Source organism: Tenrec ecaudatus, chromosome 8 (assembly GCF_050624435.1).
Source record: "Tenrec ecaudatus isolate mTenEca1 chromosome 8, mTenEca1.hap1, whole genome shotgun sequence".
Classification (NCBI taxonomy): Eukaryota; Metazoa; Chordata; class Mammalia; order Afrosoricida; family Tenrecidae; genus Tenrec; species Tenrec ecaudatus.
Window position 1 is genome coordinate 117,247,016 of NC_134537.1, and position 15,263 is coordinate 117,262,278.

Genomic DNA, 15,263 nt, shown 5'->3' on the forward strand with positions numbered 1-15,263 from the left:
ATTCCAAATGAAACTTCAGCTTTGGCAAAAAAAAAAATTGGAGAAAATAAAATTTACATGTTACCTACCTTATCTGCTTTCTTTGAGGAACATGACGTTGAACCAGACAAAAGGATTACGATGATAATTTCTGTGAAAGTGCACTTACACATGCTTGCAGATGAAATTTCATCATACCTTCCAAATCTACCTGACACCCCATGTGGACTTGCCCGAAGTCCATTCACAGTCAAAGTTGAAGATGTTCCTGAGACAGCAGAAGAGGAGTTCATTGAACTTATTAAAATGATGCAGCCAGAATTGATTTATCTACAATGCCAGTTACAAAATTCTGCATCAAGTGTTTGCAGTCAGATCCTATTCTATCTGAGGCTGTGTGCACCTTCTTCTTCCATTTCTAACCACCTATCTTTGTGAAACAGAGCTTTCTAGCTTGTTGGTTATCAAGTCTAAATGCAGAAATAGACTTGTTGTGTAAGATGATCTTCGTTATGCTCTTGCAAAGGCTGCCCTGAGAATTTCTGATCTGGGGTCAAGGGGAAGAGACAAGCCAGTCAGGGTACAGTGTAACAACAATGAAACGTGCAACTTTTCTCTAGTTCTTTAATGCTTCTTCCACCCCTCACCCCCTACTATCATGATTCCATTTCTACCTTACAAATTTTGCTAGACCAGAGAATGTACACTGGTACACATAAGAACTGGAAACACAGGGAATCCAGGACAGATAAACCCATCAGGACCAATAATGAGAGTAGCAATATCAGGAGGGTAAGGGGAAAGTGGGGTAGAAAGGGGAACAGATCACAAGGATCTACATATAGCCCCCTCCCTGGGGGACGGACAAGAGAAAAGTGGGTGAAGGGAGACATGGGACAGTGTAAGACATGACAAAATAATAATAATTTATAAATTATCAAGGGGGAGGCAGGGAGGGAGGGGAAAATGAAGTGCTGATACCAAGGGCTCAAGTAGAAAGCAAATGTTTTGAGAATGATGATGGCAACAAATGTACAAATGTGCTTGACACAATGGATGCATGGATGGTTGTGATAAGAGTTGTACAAGCCCCTAATAAAATGATTTTTAAAAGAAAAAAAATAGCTATCTCGGCCTTCATACTGATGTTGACTTTTTGTTTTGTTTTTATTTTTTGTTTGTTTTTATTGATGTTGGCTTTTTATGCATACTGCTGCAAAATAAATATAGCAATGTAGTTTACTGTTGTTATATTAAGATTGTTACCCATGCTACACCATGCTTTAAGACAAAACTTCATTTTATTTGTCATTAAAAATAAATATTTAACAATACGGAATTGTGAATTGTTTTGTGATTAAATCACCATGTTTTCATTATGTTCAATTTGTAACAATGAAAATATATCCTGCATATCAGATATTTACCTTACGATTCACAACATGAGGAACCGTATTAAAGGGTCGCGGCTTGAGGAAGGTTGAGAACCACTGCCTTAGATAATGAGTGCGTCTAGTGCTTTTATCATCTTGTCAAAACAATTCAATTGGTATTCCATCAATTCTCGGAGCCTTATTCTCCACAAATGCTTTCAATGAAGCTTGGACTGCTTCCCTGAAGACAATTAATTCTTGATCGTACCCTGCCTTTTGAAATGATACCGTAATTTTGGATTCCATCCATTGTCTTTTGACATCTCCATCCTTCACTATTTGGCCTACAAAATTCTTCAGTATTGCAAATCAGAGCCTGAATTTTTTTCTTCTGTGTTTTCAGCTCTTTTATTTCATCATTTCTTTCACTTGCTTTACATTCAAGAGCCGGTTTCAGAGTCACTTCTGACATCCACTTTGATCTCTTTCATATCTTTTAAATGACCTTTTGCTTTTCTCATGTCTGATGTCATCCCACCTCTCCTCAGGTCTTAGTGTTTAATGTTTCTGATCCAACAACAAGGTAGTTGGATTGAAAAATAGCAAACTATTGTCATTAAGTCTATTCTGACACACAGTGACCCTGTAGAGCATAATAGAACTGTCCTTCAGGGTCTCCAAGGATATAAACTACTCACTATGAGTTGGAATCTGATTCATTGGTTTTGAGTTGGTAGGGTTTGAATCTATGGAAGTAGATTGCCTCCTCTCTGACTTTCTGGTTAACAACTGAACTCTTAACCACTGTACTACCAAAGCTCCTAGTAATTGAATACAATATACATATACTAAAATAAAAAATTTTCCAGTACATTAGCAATAACCAATTAAAAATGAGATAGGAATAGGAGCTAGCATTCCTAATCCACAATTACACAGACATTAAAAACGCAAAATCACAAATATACCATAAAAGTTTAAATTTACATTAAGAAAACTGCAGATAGACTGAAAGATATACCGTATGTACTTGTGTATAAGCTGAGTTTTTTCAGCACAAAAAGTGTGCTGGAAAAATGGGTTCAGCTTATACACAGGTCAGTGGTACCCCAGTGAGGTATAACATCTCGCTAGGGCCCCCCTGAAGTAATGAAATGAGCGCCCGTTACCTTACGGGTGATTGCCGTTTCTCCACTGTTCATTCAAAGCCCCACTGACACTGCAGGGTTTGATTGTTTTATTTACTCACATCTAACCAATCAGAGCCATCCTATGATGTGGACGGCTCCTATTCGCAGAAGCACCCATAGTGATTCACATCCTGCATCCCCCGCCTGCACGGACTCGCCCCCCCCCCCTTCCTGGCTAACACATTGCCAGGGGTTGGGGGTGGGGGCATTACCATTGGAAGTTCTTTTTCAAAGTCTTGTTTTGTTTTGTTTTTATCCTATTAGAAATGGATGCTCTTGAACCAAAACAAAAATACCGGTCAAATGAGGCTGGTTTCAAAATGAAGGTTGTGTCAAGCGCATAAGAGAGCAATAACAGTATTGCAAGTAGGGAATTCTGTGTTGACGAAAAGCAAGTGAGGGAGTGGTGGAAAATGAAGGCTGACTTGGAACAGATCCAAAAGTGAAAAAAGCTCATCGTGGTTTAACATCTTTTTATGAGGCTCTAGAGAGTGAATTGCATAAATGGGTTATGAAGTGTCGTCAAAATGGTTACTGCATAACACACATAGGAATCCGCATACGTACTCTACAATTGGCTAAGGATAACAAACATAAAGCACCAGGTATTGAAAATTTTGCTGCGTCAGCAGATGGTGTACCCACTTCATGAATAGGTTTGGCCTTACTATGTTTGAGACAAAGAACAAAGATTTTCCAGAAATTTCCACAAGACCTTGAAGAAAAAATTATGTCATTCCAGTCATTTATTATAAAACAAAGAAGGATTTATAATTATGACCTGGCAGACATTGGGAATATGGATGAAACTGCCATGACTTTTGATCTTCCAAGCAACAGAACTGTAGCAATTTAGGAGAAAAAGACATTTTTCTCAAAACCACAGGAAATGAAACACAGTTGTTCTATAATGTTTGGCTAATGGAACTAAGCTGCGTCCTGTCATTATTTTAAAAAGAAAGGTCTTGCCTAAAAAGATCAATTTCCCACCAAGAATTACTGTGCTGGATGGATGAAGACGAAACAAAAAAATGGCCGAAAGAAATGTGGAACCGACGACCAGGAGCAGCCTTAAAGAAAAAACCATCGTTACTTGTTTGGGATGTGTTCAGAGGTCACCTATTGGATGACATTAAAAAAAAGTGGCAATATCTAGTAAAGTTACTTTAGCCATTATTCCAGGTGGGCCTATATCTGTACTGCAGCCTCTGGATGTATCTTTGAATAAGTCTTTTAAAGACCGTGTGTGAAGGATGTGGCAGGAATGGATGTCATCTGGTCAAGCCCAAGTAACCAAAGGAGGAAATCTCATGAAGCCTGACATAGAGTTAATAGCAGAGTGGGTTCGAGATGCATGGGAAGACATTCCAGAAGACATGGTGTGACGTGCCTTCCAGAAATGCAGTATTAGTCATGCTATGGATGGCAGTGAAAACTGCGCTTTGTATGAAAATGACAGCAGTGATGGTGATGACGGCGATCTCAGTGAGAACAGAGTCTATGATGACCTCACACCAGCTGAAGTTCTGCATTGGGATAGGGATGATGATGAGGAATCCAGTTTTGAAGGATTTTAACTCCTTACATTTTAGCTTGGTTGCTGATTGAGCTCAGGGAATAGACTCTTAAGGTATCATTGTTGATACCTTATTGTTTTTGTTGAACCTATTTTCCACTTACTGTGCTGGTTTACTAATGTTAAATGACTTGTCCTTTTGTTTATATTTTTTATTTAAAATAAATATTTAAATACATTACCCCACTGATGTCTCAATTTTTAGTAATAATATTTTCATTTGTTTTGATTATTGAAACTCACCAATAGCTTCTGCATTTTCCTCCCTAGGCTTATACTCGAGTCAATCAGTTTTTCTGGTTTCCCAGGTAATAACTAGGTACCTCGGCTTATACTCGGGTCGGCTTATATTCGAGTATATATGATAGTTGTTGATTTGAATAAATGAACATAATACATTCCCCAACAAGAAAATTTAATATTGTAGAGCGCTTACCCTTAATCTAGTATCTTTGTTCACTTACCTTCCCATCTTAGTTTTAAAGTAATTATTGATGATTTGGTTTCATATTGATATTTTGGGGTTTATAACAGAGCACAGTCCTCACAGATAGTGGTCTTTATTTTATGACTGGTCTATGGCTTAGATAAAAAGTGACCTCAGGTCTGTTTTGGTTCAAGGTTTAAAGTGTTATCTCAAGGAAACTGTCTTGAGGAACCCTCCTGTCTCAAACAGTTTAGGAAGTTGTTGGGTTTTTTTTAATTTTGAAGTTTTATTGCACATATTCCTCAATTCTGCCAGGATTCATCTGTTGTCACCCTGATAAGAATGGTCAATTAGTGGTTAGCACCATCTAGTTATTCTATACTCAAGGTAGATGAGGCCATGCTTCTTCTTCGAATCTTTGCTTTCTTTCTTTCTCTTTTATTCCCAACAATTAGAGACCAATAGTTCTATCTTAGTAGGCCTCTCCCAGATACTTCTCTTCAGAATACAATGCAGAACATAAACTTTATGAACTATATCATGCCAGTTGATTGAGTTGTCTCGCATAACTATAGCCTGAGCCTTCAAACCCAGAAAACCAATCACTCCTGTGAAGTATTTGGTTTTGTTTTAAAAGTATCCTTAAGTATGCTCCCTAGCAGATGGAGGAAAGAGCTAGGAGTCAAAGGGCATTTATGGAGGTCTAGACAAAGACATGTACATGCAAATATATATAGGAGGATGGGGAAATAGATCGATGTGTCTGTATTTATATGTTAAGCATTAAGGTGGCAGAAGGACCTTGGGCCTCTACTCAAACACTCCCTCAATGCATGAATACCTTCTTTTATTAAATTGGAACTCTGATGCTCACTCTCCCGACCCAAGGGCTGGAGCCAAAGTGGGTGAACAAGTAAATGTGGTGAAGAAAGCTGATGGTGCCCGGCTATCAAAAGAGATAGTGACTGGGGTCTTAAAGGCCTGAAGATAAACAAGCGGCCATCTAGCTCAGAAGCAACAAAGTCCACATGGAAGAACACACCAGCCTGTGTGATCGAGTGGTCCCGAAGGGATCAGTTATCAGGCATCAAAGAACAAAAAATATCAGATCATTGACTGCACACCTCCATGATAGGATCACTGAAGACAAATGAGTGCATAAGCAAATGTGGTGAAGTAAGCTGATGGTGCCCGGCTATCAAAAGAGATAGTGTCTGGGGTCTTAGAGGCTTGAAGGTGAACAAGCGGCCATCTAGCTCAGAAGCAAAAAAGCCCACATGGAAGAAGCACACCGGCCAGTGCAATCACGAGATGCCAAAGGGACCAGGTATAAGGCATCATGCAAAAAAAAAAAAAGATATGTGTGTGTATATGTATATATGTGTGTGTGTGTGTGTATATGTGTGTATATATATATACCATATTGAATGAAGGGGGAAGTGCAGAGTGGAGACCCAAGGCCCAAGTGTCAGCCAATGGAGATCCCCTCACAGAGGGGTTCAGGAGAGGAGATGGGTCAATTAGGGTGTGATGTAGTACCAATGAAAAACACAGCTTTCCCCCAGATCCTGGATGCTTCCTCCCCCCAAACTACCATCATCCGAATTCTACCTTGCAGGGCTGGATAGGACAGAGGTTGTACACTGGTACATATGAGGGCTGGAGGCACAGGGAATCCAGGGTGGATGATACCTTCAGGACCAAGGGTATGAGGGGCGATTCTGGGAGAGTGGAGGGCGAGTGGGTTGGAAAGGGGGAACTGATTACAAGGATCCACATGTGACCTCCTCCCTGGGAGAGGGACGGCAGGGAAGGGGTGGAAGGGAGACTCCGGATAGGGCAAGATATGACAAAATAACGATGTATAAATTACCAAGGGCACATGAGGGATGGGGGAGCGGGGAGGGAGGGAAAAAAAAAAGAGGACCTGATGCAAAGGGCGTAAGTGGAGAGCAAATGCTTTGAGAATGATTGGGGCAGGGAATGTATGGATGTGCTTTATACAATTGATGTATGTATATGTATGGATTGTGATAAGAGTTGTTTGAGTCCCTAATAAAATGTAAAAGAAGAAAAGAGAAAAAAAATGATTAGGGCAAAGACTGTACAGATGTGCTTTATACAATTGATGTATGTATATGTATGGACTGTGATAAGAGTTGTTTGAGCCCCTAATAAATTGTTTAAAAAATAAAATAATACTTCACATGTTAAAAAAAGAACAAGAACCTCGCTGGACTTTAACAACAACAACAAAAATAAAATAAAAAACAAAAAAACAAACGTATGCTCCCTAGCTAGCAGAATTTAAAAAGTAGAATCAGGCACATTGTTTTTAAAGTTCACCTAGAAGAGAAATTGCATTCAATTACCATGAATAATTTTTAAAGTTAATAAGATTGAACTTTGCTATACCTAATGTCAAAATATGCTCAGATCTATGATCATCAAAAGCCTGACATTTATGTTGTGCCTTACTTTCCCAGAGATGCCACATTACAAATTATACCCATGGTTAGATTCTAAAGACTAGATCATTATGTGAAAACTGACCTTATGCTAAAAATGGAGGATGACGGCATAGAATCCCCAATGGAGTAAGGAGACAAAATTCCATAATTTCCAGGTTGCATCATTCATTCCTGCCAAATCACATCCTTACATAAGTGCTAAACCACTGAGAAACCTGATGCAGTAAGGTTTTCACACAGCTTTGGCATTCCTTACTGCCAGAAATACGTTAATATGCAAAATCATCTACATTTTTAAAACTGTTTTAAGGCAAACTGTCAGATAACGAGAGTGAGGCATCGGTATGCCACAAGGAGGGTGGCTGTAAGCAACAGAAATGAATTGTTCTAAAAGCTGGGGTCCGTATGTTGCGTTCTTTTGAGGAGGAACTGCTGTGTTGCTGGTCTGCCAGTTTCTGGTGGTTTCTGTTCATGGTTCAGCATGGCGGGGCTGTTTTCCTTTTGCCTCATTGTATCTGTTCTCCATTTCAAATCACCACTTGAATGGGACTAGGCCTACCCTACTCTATCCTAGAAGACTTGATTTCAAAATAAGAATATGTTCACAGGTGCCAGGACTTGGAACTTCAATAAGCCTTTTCTAAGGAACATGATTCAATCTATATAGCAACTAAAGAGGGACAAGTCAGTAGAAGAGAATAGAGAATTTTAAAACGACCTAAGTATTGATTTCCTGTTTTATTCTCTGCCTTTCTCTATTCTCCAACTGATGAAACCAATCCTAGTAGACTGTCTTGGCATTAATAAAACTAAAATTGAATGAAAACAATGGAGGAGACAGTAAGTCAGTAGTTACTAGGAAGACCTTAAAAGCACTAGGGTCTCGTTATCTCTTTTAGTCATAAACCATATTTTCCTCTCTCAGGATATAATGTTTACCTTTTGGCACAAAGCCTTCACAAACTGCTCCCCAGACTGCCTCTATAGTCATTGCTTGTTACAGTGGTAGGCTCCATGGAGTACATTGTCAAAAATGATGCGTGCTGTCACCTGGACAAGGGGTGGGACTCATATGTGGAAAACTTTAACTCGGTCTGATTTCTTTCAACCACACAGGTGGTTAAGAGAATATAAACGGTTCTACATGCTTATTTTATTTTTTCTCACTTCACCAGATTTACTAGAGGCAAAAAGTACAATTGGGTCATTACTGAAAAATTTAGTAAAGAAGTAATGAGAACTTGAACAAATGTAAGGGCAGTAAGTAGGTGTGAGAAATTAAAGGGGAGCCACTGGCTTTATTAATTGATTGTTAGTAGCAGTTAAGGAAAAGGAGGAGCTGTAAGCTTTAAGTTGTAAGAGAGGATTGAATTCCCAGCTACTGTGGTCAGGCAGGTTTAGCAATGTAGGCAAATGATAAACTATGCTGAGGAAGGTAAGTTTTATGAGAAACCACAGATAGACCTCATAAGCAATAAAGACAGCACTAATGAAGAGCAGAAGTCATAAAAAATACAGACTAATTAGAGGAAGCAAAATGTGACTCTGGACGTTGGACTGAGGCTGAGACTGGAAAAAACAGAGGAACCATCAGGCACAGTTACCATCCATGAAATTCATTAGACTTGAGCCATAGGTGATTGGGGTTAGATCAGTCCAGGGAAATAACCCAGCAAGGAGGAGATCGATAAATAAATAATGGTCGCAGACAAGATAGTTTTCCTGCCCTGGCATAAAGAAGAAGCGCCTCAAATGCACGTGCTGATGCTAAGGAATATTGAGAGACATCACTGACTTTATTGCCATTGAGGTTCTCAGTGTCCCTACTCATGTTCATTTCTGCCCTGTGACAGAGCCAAAACGAAACCCCAGCACCTAAGCATTCGTCAACGTATTGCCAGACACGCTTTATCCTTCTCCAGCACCATGTTCTTTGTGGTGGAGTTCCATTTAAGAATCTCTCTGTTTCCTGATCCAGTACATTCATGTGGTGTCCATAGTGTACCTACACTTGTCCATGAATACAAATAGTTACGAAGATGCTTACTGCCTTTTAAATATGCTGTGTACATGCGGTTATTCTTGTTCCTGACGTTCAACCTTGACCTTTTTATTCCTGACGCATTTCTATTCATTTGAAATGTTATTGCTTTGCTTCTGGTTATTCAAACGTGACTCATTGCTTTTTTCCACGTGCAGACCTTTCATTTCTCAGACTAGTATTAGGAGTATTGTATAGATTGTATTATATCCAATCCTATAAATTGTATTCGGAATCCTGGTGGCACAGTGATTAAAGCTCTCTGCTACGAACCGAAAGGTTGGCAATTCGAACCCACTGGCTTCTTTATGGGATAAAGATGGGTCATTATACTTTTGTAAATACTCACAGCCTTGGAGACCCTATCCCTCATTCTTCTGTGTCTTCTGTTATTGGTAGGAGTCAGAATCAACTGAACAGCAATAGATTTGATTTGGATACATTGTATGACAGAGACCACTTATTCCATCTCTTATATATGCCATTAGGGTTCATTTCGTTTGTTAAAGATTTGTGTGCTGGTTTGAAAGTTCTTAAGTTTCAGAATACTTGGGAAAAGACTAATCTTTTACTTAGCTTGTCATTTAGTATAACATAATTTAGAAATATAGAGTGGCCTTGTTGGAACTTATGCATTGTTTTGATATGACTTCTCAAGAAAATAGATATCTAGATCATTGTAACAATTATATTAATAATTTGCATAATGACTTAATAGGCATTTAAGGATATATGAAATAATAAAGATAAGCTTACCATCCTAAATGAATTTTCTCTGCTCATATAAAAATTTTACATGAAATATGCTAATATAGAATTTATCTCTTATTGATTGTTAGATTGGCATAAACACAAAGAAATCAGTATAATAATGTAGACCAAAACACTTTGTTCGAAAAATGAAAAATTCTTAGGGGTTCATCACCTACATATGCAACCATGTGGGATTGATTATACATCTGTGCTGCAAATGCTCACTGTGAAATATTGTATTATAACTACTACAAATAATATAGAATAGTGGGAAATTGGGCTGGAATGTTGGCAAGTGAAAAATATTAGATTATTGGACAGCATGAATAGTATCTCATTATTGTCAAAAATAAAACAAAAAAACTTCATTCTTTTTACTTTCAACATTATAAAAGATAACTATGAATTCTTTGTTATTAGGAAAAATTCTTTTATTAAAAATACTTTCAACAGTAAGAGAAAAATTAAATAATTATGGAAAAATAATGATCTTCAAAGAACTTGAAATGAAGGAATACAAAAAAGAAACCTCTCATCAGTGGTTCTCAACTTTCCTCATGCCGTGACCCTTTAATAAATACAATTCCTCACGTTGTGGTGACCCCCCCCCCCCAACCGTACAATGATTTTCATTGCTATGACATCACTGTCATTTTGCTACTGTTATGAATCGGGCGACCTCTGTGAAAGGGTCGTTTGACCCCTACAGGGGTCGAGACCCACAGGTTGAGAACACTGCTCTACCTACCTATGCTTTCTAATTCTACCAGTGTACGTCTAGGTAAAATTTAGCCAGTAAATGGCTTTGTTAGTGGTTACCATGAGTAAATAGTCTGTCAGGCTTAACTTTCTTCCTTTAAAAAAGTAACGAATTGATCAAATACATAAGCCTATATTAGAGAGCACTCAGTAAGTAGTCTTTTAGGAAGGGTTGCTATTTCTTCTAAACTTACCACTGGTTCCGAAATTTGACATTCTCTAAGACTGAGATTTTAAAAACAGAACAAAATCACAAATTCTTCAAAGTGCCAGTTTAAAATCAAAATACTTTTTAAGCCCTTAATATGCTTATTTATTAGGCTTTATGTCATTTTATTCATACAGCTAATTTATAAAATATTATGGTTCTCCAACAGAATTTTTCCATTTTCTCAACCTAATTATAAATACTCCGCTTCTAAAAGAAAGTGTTATTTTACACAGTCCGTGTGTATTTGCTTTCTTTACCTTTAGGTTTCTGCAGGACGAGCAGACATTGAAGACTTAGACCTCTACGCAACATCACGGGAGAGGCGATTCCGTTTATTTGCTTCTGTAGAATGTGATGGGCAGTTGTTTATGACTCCATCTGATTTTATTTTGGCTGTTACAACAGATGAGCCCAAATGTAGGTATTTTTTAAAACTCTTAATAATAATTGTGTAAGTTTTTTCCCCTCAACTCTAGTTCTTAAAAAAGGATGGAACATTACAAATTTTGGAACCCTCAGCTGAGTATTGTGGTATTCCAAAAACTGGCACGCTATACATATTACTAACATTTTCCTACTGTTTCATGCTGTATTATTCTGGCAGACCTGAGTCTGGCATTGTCGGTGAAAATTGCTTTATTTTTTTTTGCCTGACCAACAACTCCGACTGTTTGTGCAAAAACTGTCCTGTCACATAAGGATTTATTCTGTACAAGTGAATAATCTAAGTGTTGTAATATATAATTAACCTGCACTTGTTCAATCTCCCTTTCTCAGTAGTGTTTTAAAATGAGTACCATGGGCTAATCAAGGACACCATAAACAGAAAGTCCTTAAGCTCCAGGGAGATGCTGGCTAAGATGCTGACTAAGATTCTCTACCATAAATTAACCAGTATGTTTCTAAGGTGAACCAGATGCAGCTAAGAAATTTCAGGAATAGATTTTAGGCATTTACCGAATTTACTGAATTCTGCCTCCAATCTGGGAACAATTAGTTCTTATAACATGGTCCTGCTGGATACTTACCCTCAGAAAAGAAACACAGAAGATATGGGTGCTGTAGCAAAATGTGGTGAAGAAATTAGGTGGTGCATCGCCATTAGAAAAAATAGTGTCTTGGATCTTAAAGACTTGTTTTTAAACAATCGTCTATTTAAATGAGATGTCAATTAAGCCCATATGGAAGAAGCACAATAATACCTGTGATCCAAGGATTACAACTTACATAATCCAAGTCCAAAGAATAGTATCAGAACTTAAATTGTGAGGTCCTGGTTGCAGAAGACTATGGAGGACAGCAGAAGCTCAAAATTCATTTGCAGGATCTACACACGGAATAAGCAAGCCTCTGGTGATTCCCCTCTGGCTGTAAGTGAGGGATGGGAATGACCTGGCTGTCAGACAGACAGAGACAGCACTGAACAGATGATTATAGTAGATTAAAATGATACATGTGACTCGAACAGTTAAACCCTGCCCCTTGATCTCCCTTTTATACACCTGGTGCTTGACGCGGTTTTTAATATTTTCTATGTGTTTTTTTTTCATATTGGGGTTTGTCTCTGTTGTATGTGGTCACTGTTGATAGCCTTCTTGGCTATTACATGTTTTTCTCTGTTTTTTTGGTAGATGAAACTCAGGATAGGTGAATCTATAAAGACAATAACTAGAATTAGGGTTCCTGGGGAGATATGACAGGGGAGGTGGGAGGAGTAAGGGCATTCAAGAAGGAAAAAAATGTTTTGAAACTGTGTTAGCAAACATACAACACTGGTTGATATGCTTGAACTATGGAATGGTATGAAGTCTGGTTTAGCTCCTAGTAAAATAGTTTAGAAAAATAAAAATTACTAGACTTATTTTTTATAAACTCTTTTTTTTAACTTTCACAGGATATTAAATTTAAACATCACCTTAATTTTTATTTGTAATAGACTCATAATCTGCCTCTTCATTTTTTTAAAAGTTTTATTAGAGGATCATACAACTTATCACAATCCATACATGCATCAATTGTGTAAAGCACATCTGTACATTCATTGTCCTCATCATTTTCAAAGCATTTGCTCTCCACTTAAGCCCTTGGCATCAGCTCCTCTTTTTTTTTCCCCTCCCTCCCTCTCTCTCCCCCCTCCCTCAGGATGCCTCTTCATTGTTATATCCAACCCAAACAGAGTAATTCAGAGGATTGGCTTTGAAGCTAGACCTGAGCAATAGTTGTGCCTCCCATCTGGTCCACATTTGTCACAGCTTCTGCTTTGTAAGAACAGACTAATTGTGTTCACCTTCTGTGTGGTGGAACAGTGCTTCTCCGCTTCTCTCATTGAGTACATTCTAGAAGACCACTGGATTCTCATAACCACTTTCATGTTTAGTCTGAAATATTTTGTAGTAGAAAAAGAAACCAAGAAAATGGGAGAATTGTTAATTGAGTGGCGTGCTACTGAAAAGTTTGATGAGGACAGAAAAATAGTCATTAGAATTAGTAAAGCTTCTCCGAGTGGTGTAAACTGTTATCACAGTGATCTATTAACTCACAGGCTGGAGATTTGAGTCCATCCACAGGTAGCTCCAAAGAAACTCATAATGATCCATTTTTGAAAGATCAGCCATTGAAAACCCTGTGGAGCACTGTTTCCACTGACACACATGCTGTCACTAGCAGTAAGAATCGACTTGACAACACGTGGGTAGAACTAGTAAAACGATTATGAGTGATCCTGAAAGTAATCTTTCAGTGAAGTAAATAGAGCAGAAGTCCAGATTGCAAGACTGAGTAGCAGATGAAGTCATGGCCACACTGGATTGGGCAGCTCAGGAAAGGATAGGGCAGAGAGCCAGAGTGAAAGCTGCAGGAAAGGCTTGATCATGCAGTGTTTTGACCAGAGGCTCGCAGGAGCTAGCACCCAAAGGAGAGGGAACTCTGTGAACAGAAGCATGGGATCAGGAGGCAAACAGACATGTATAGGATTCTACTTGCCGAAAAGGCCCACCTCTTCCAAGGAAGAAAGAAGAGGCTATCTGTTTCTTAAAAGTTGATAGCCTCATGAACCCCAGGGGTCAATTCTTTTCTACCAGGTCACTCTGAATTAGACTTTCCAATGGCAGTAAGTTTTGAGTTTAAGCCTTCAAGAAATATTTGAGTAAAAAAAACAAACAAACACATGAGCCGCTAATAACCAAGGGCTCAAACAGAAAGAAAATATTTTGAAAATGATGATGGCAACAAATGTACAAAAGTGGTTGACAAATGGATGTGTGTATGGATTGTGATAAGAGCTTTAAGAGCCCCAATTAAATTATTTTTAGAAATAAATATTTGTGTACTTACTTCATGCCATAAATTATATTTGCCTTGGAACTGTTTGTTTTTCACATTTTATACCTTCTCCTAATACTATGAGTTTCCTGAATATAGGGATTTTGATAACTAAATATGTAAGTATCTTGTACATTTTGTTTGGTGTGGTACAATTGAGAATTTCTAAAAATATTAAATTGTTACAAACTTGATAAAACTGTTAACATACTTTTAGAATATTAAGTGGTATTATATTAAATTCTGTGATTTTATCAAACTTACATGTAAAAAATTATGGCTTAAGTGATGTTTAATGATTTATAGTTTCAGAGTAGGAAAATTTTAGCTCATTATACATGTGCATTTTTTCTCTCCATAATAAATGCACATCCACTGTAGGGTTTCTGCTTTTTGGAAATAACTTTTATTCGGATATTTTTTAATTCACTTGCCAGAGAAAAACTAATTTCCATTATTCATTTGCATGAGGTATTCAACCACCACAACAGTAGTTAAATGTCTAACCTTCAGTTAAAAAGTTATAAAATTGCAAGCTTTTTATAGTCTCTTGAAAGTTTTACTTGTTTGTTGAGTGCCATCAAGTCAGTTCCGACCCATAGCACCCATATGCACAACAGAATAAAAACACTGCCCCGTCCCATGCCATCCCCTTCTTGTGCTTGAGCCGATTGTTGCAGCCACTTTGCCAGTCCATCTTGTTGATGGCCTTCCCCTCTCCCCACCCCTCTAACTTACCAAGCATGATGTTCTTCTCCAGGGACTGATCTCTCCTGAAAACGTGTCCACAGTACTTAAGTTTAAGTCTCACCACCCTTGCCTTCACTCTGGCCGCCCTTTGTTAGTCCTTTTGGCATTCCATGATACTTTCAGTATTCTTCTACTGAAATCAAAGGTTCCAGCAAAACATTTACCAAAAAATTCACTGTGTCAGAACTTTCCCAAGAGCTTTCCCAGGCAACACCACTGGGTGCACTAAGAGTGAGTTGCTCGATGCTCGCCTAGCGGGAAAAATGTGTGCTACTATATGCTATGGAAGCTCTGCTCCACTCAGTCCGTTCCAGTGTTGGGGGGTGCTCCCTCATATAATCCATGACACACAGTAAGCACTTAATGTTGCTACTTGTCATCATCATAATCATTCTCATCAGTCACCAGAATT

The 15,263-nt window shown here is 38.2% G+C and overlaps 1 protein-coding gene across 2 annotated transcripts in view; it reads left to right on the forward strand.

Annotated features, from left to right (window-relative positions):
- Positions 1–15,263, forward strand: part of MICU3 (mitochondrial calcium uptake family member 3) — a 114,171-nt gene that overhangs the window by 43,590 nt on the left and 55,318 nt on the right. For both annotated transcript variants that reach the window (XM_075556761.1, XM_075556762.1), the window contains exon 2: positions 11,044–11,197. In XM_075556761.1, the coding sequence (XP_075412876.1) occupies positions 11,044–11,197 (154 nt within the window). The remainder of the gene's footprint in view (positions 1–11,043; positions 11,198–15,263) is intronic.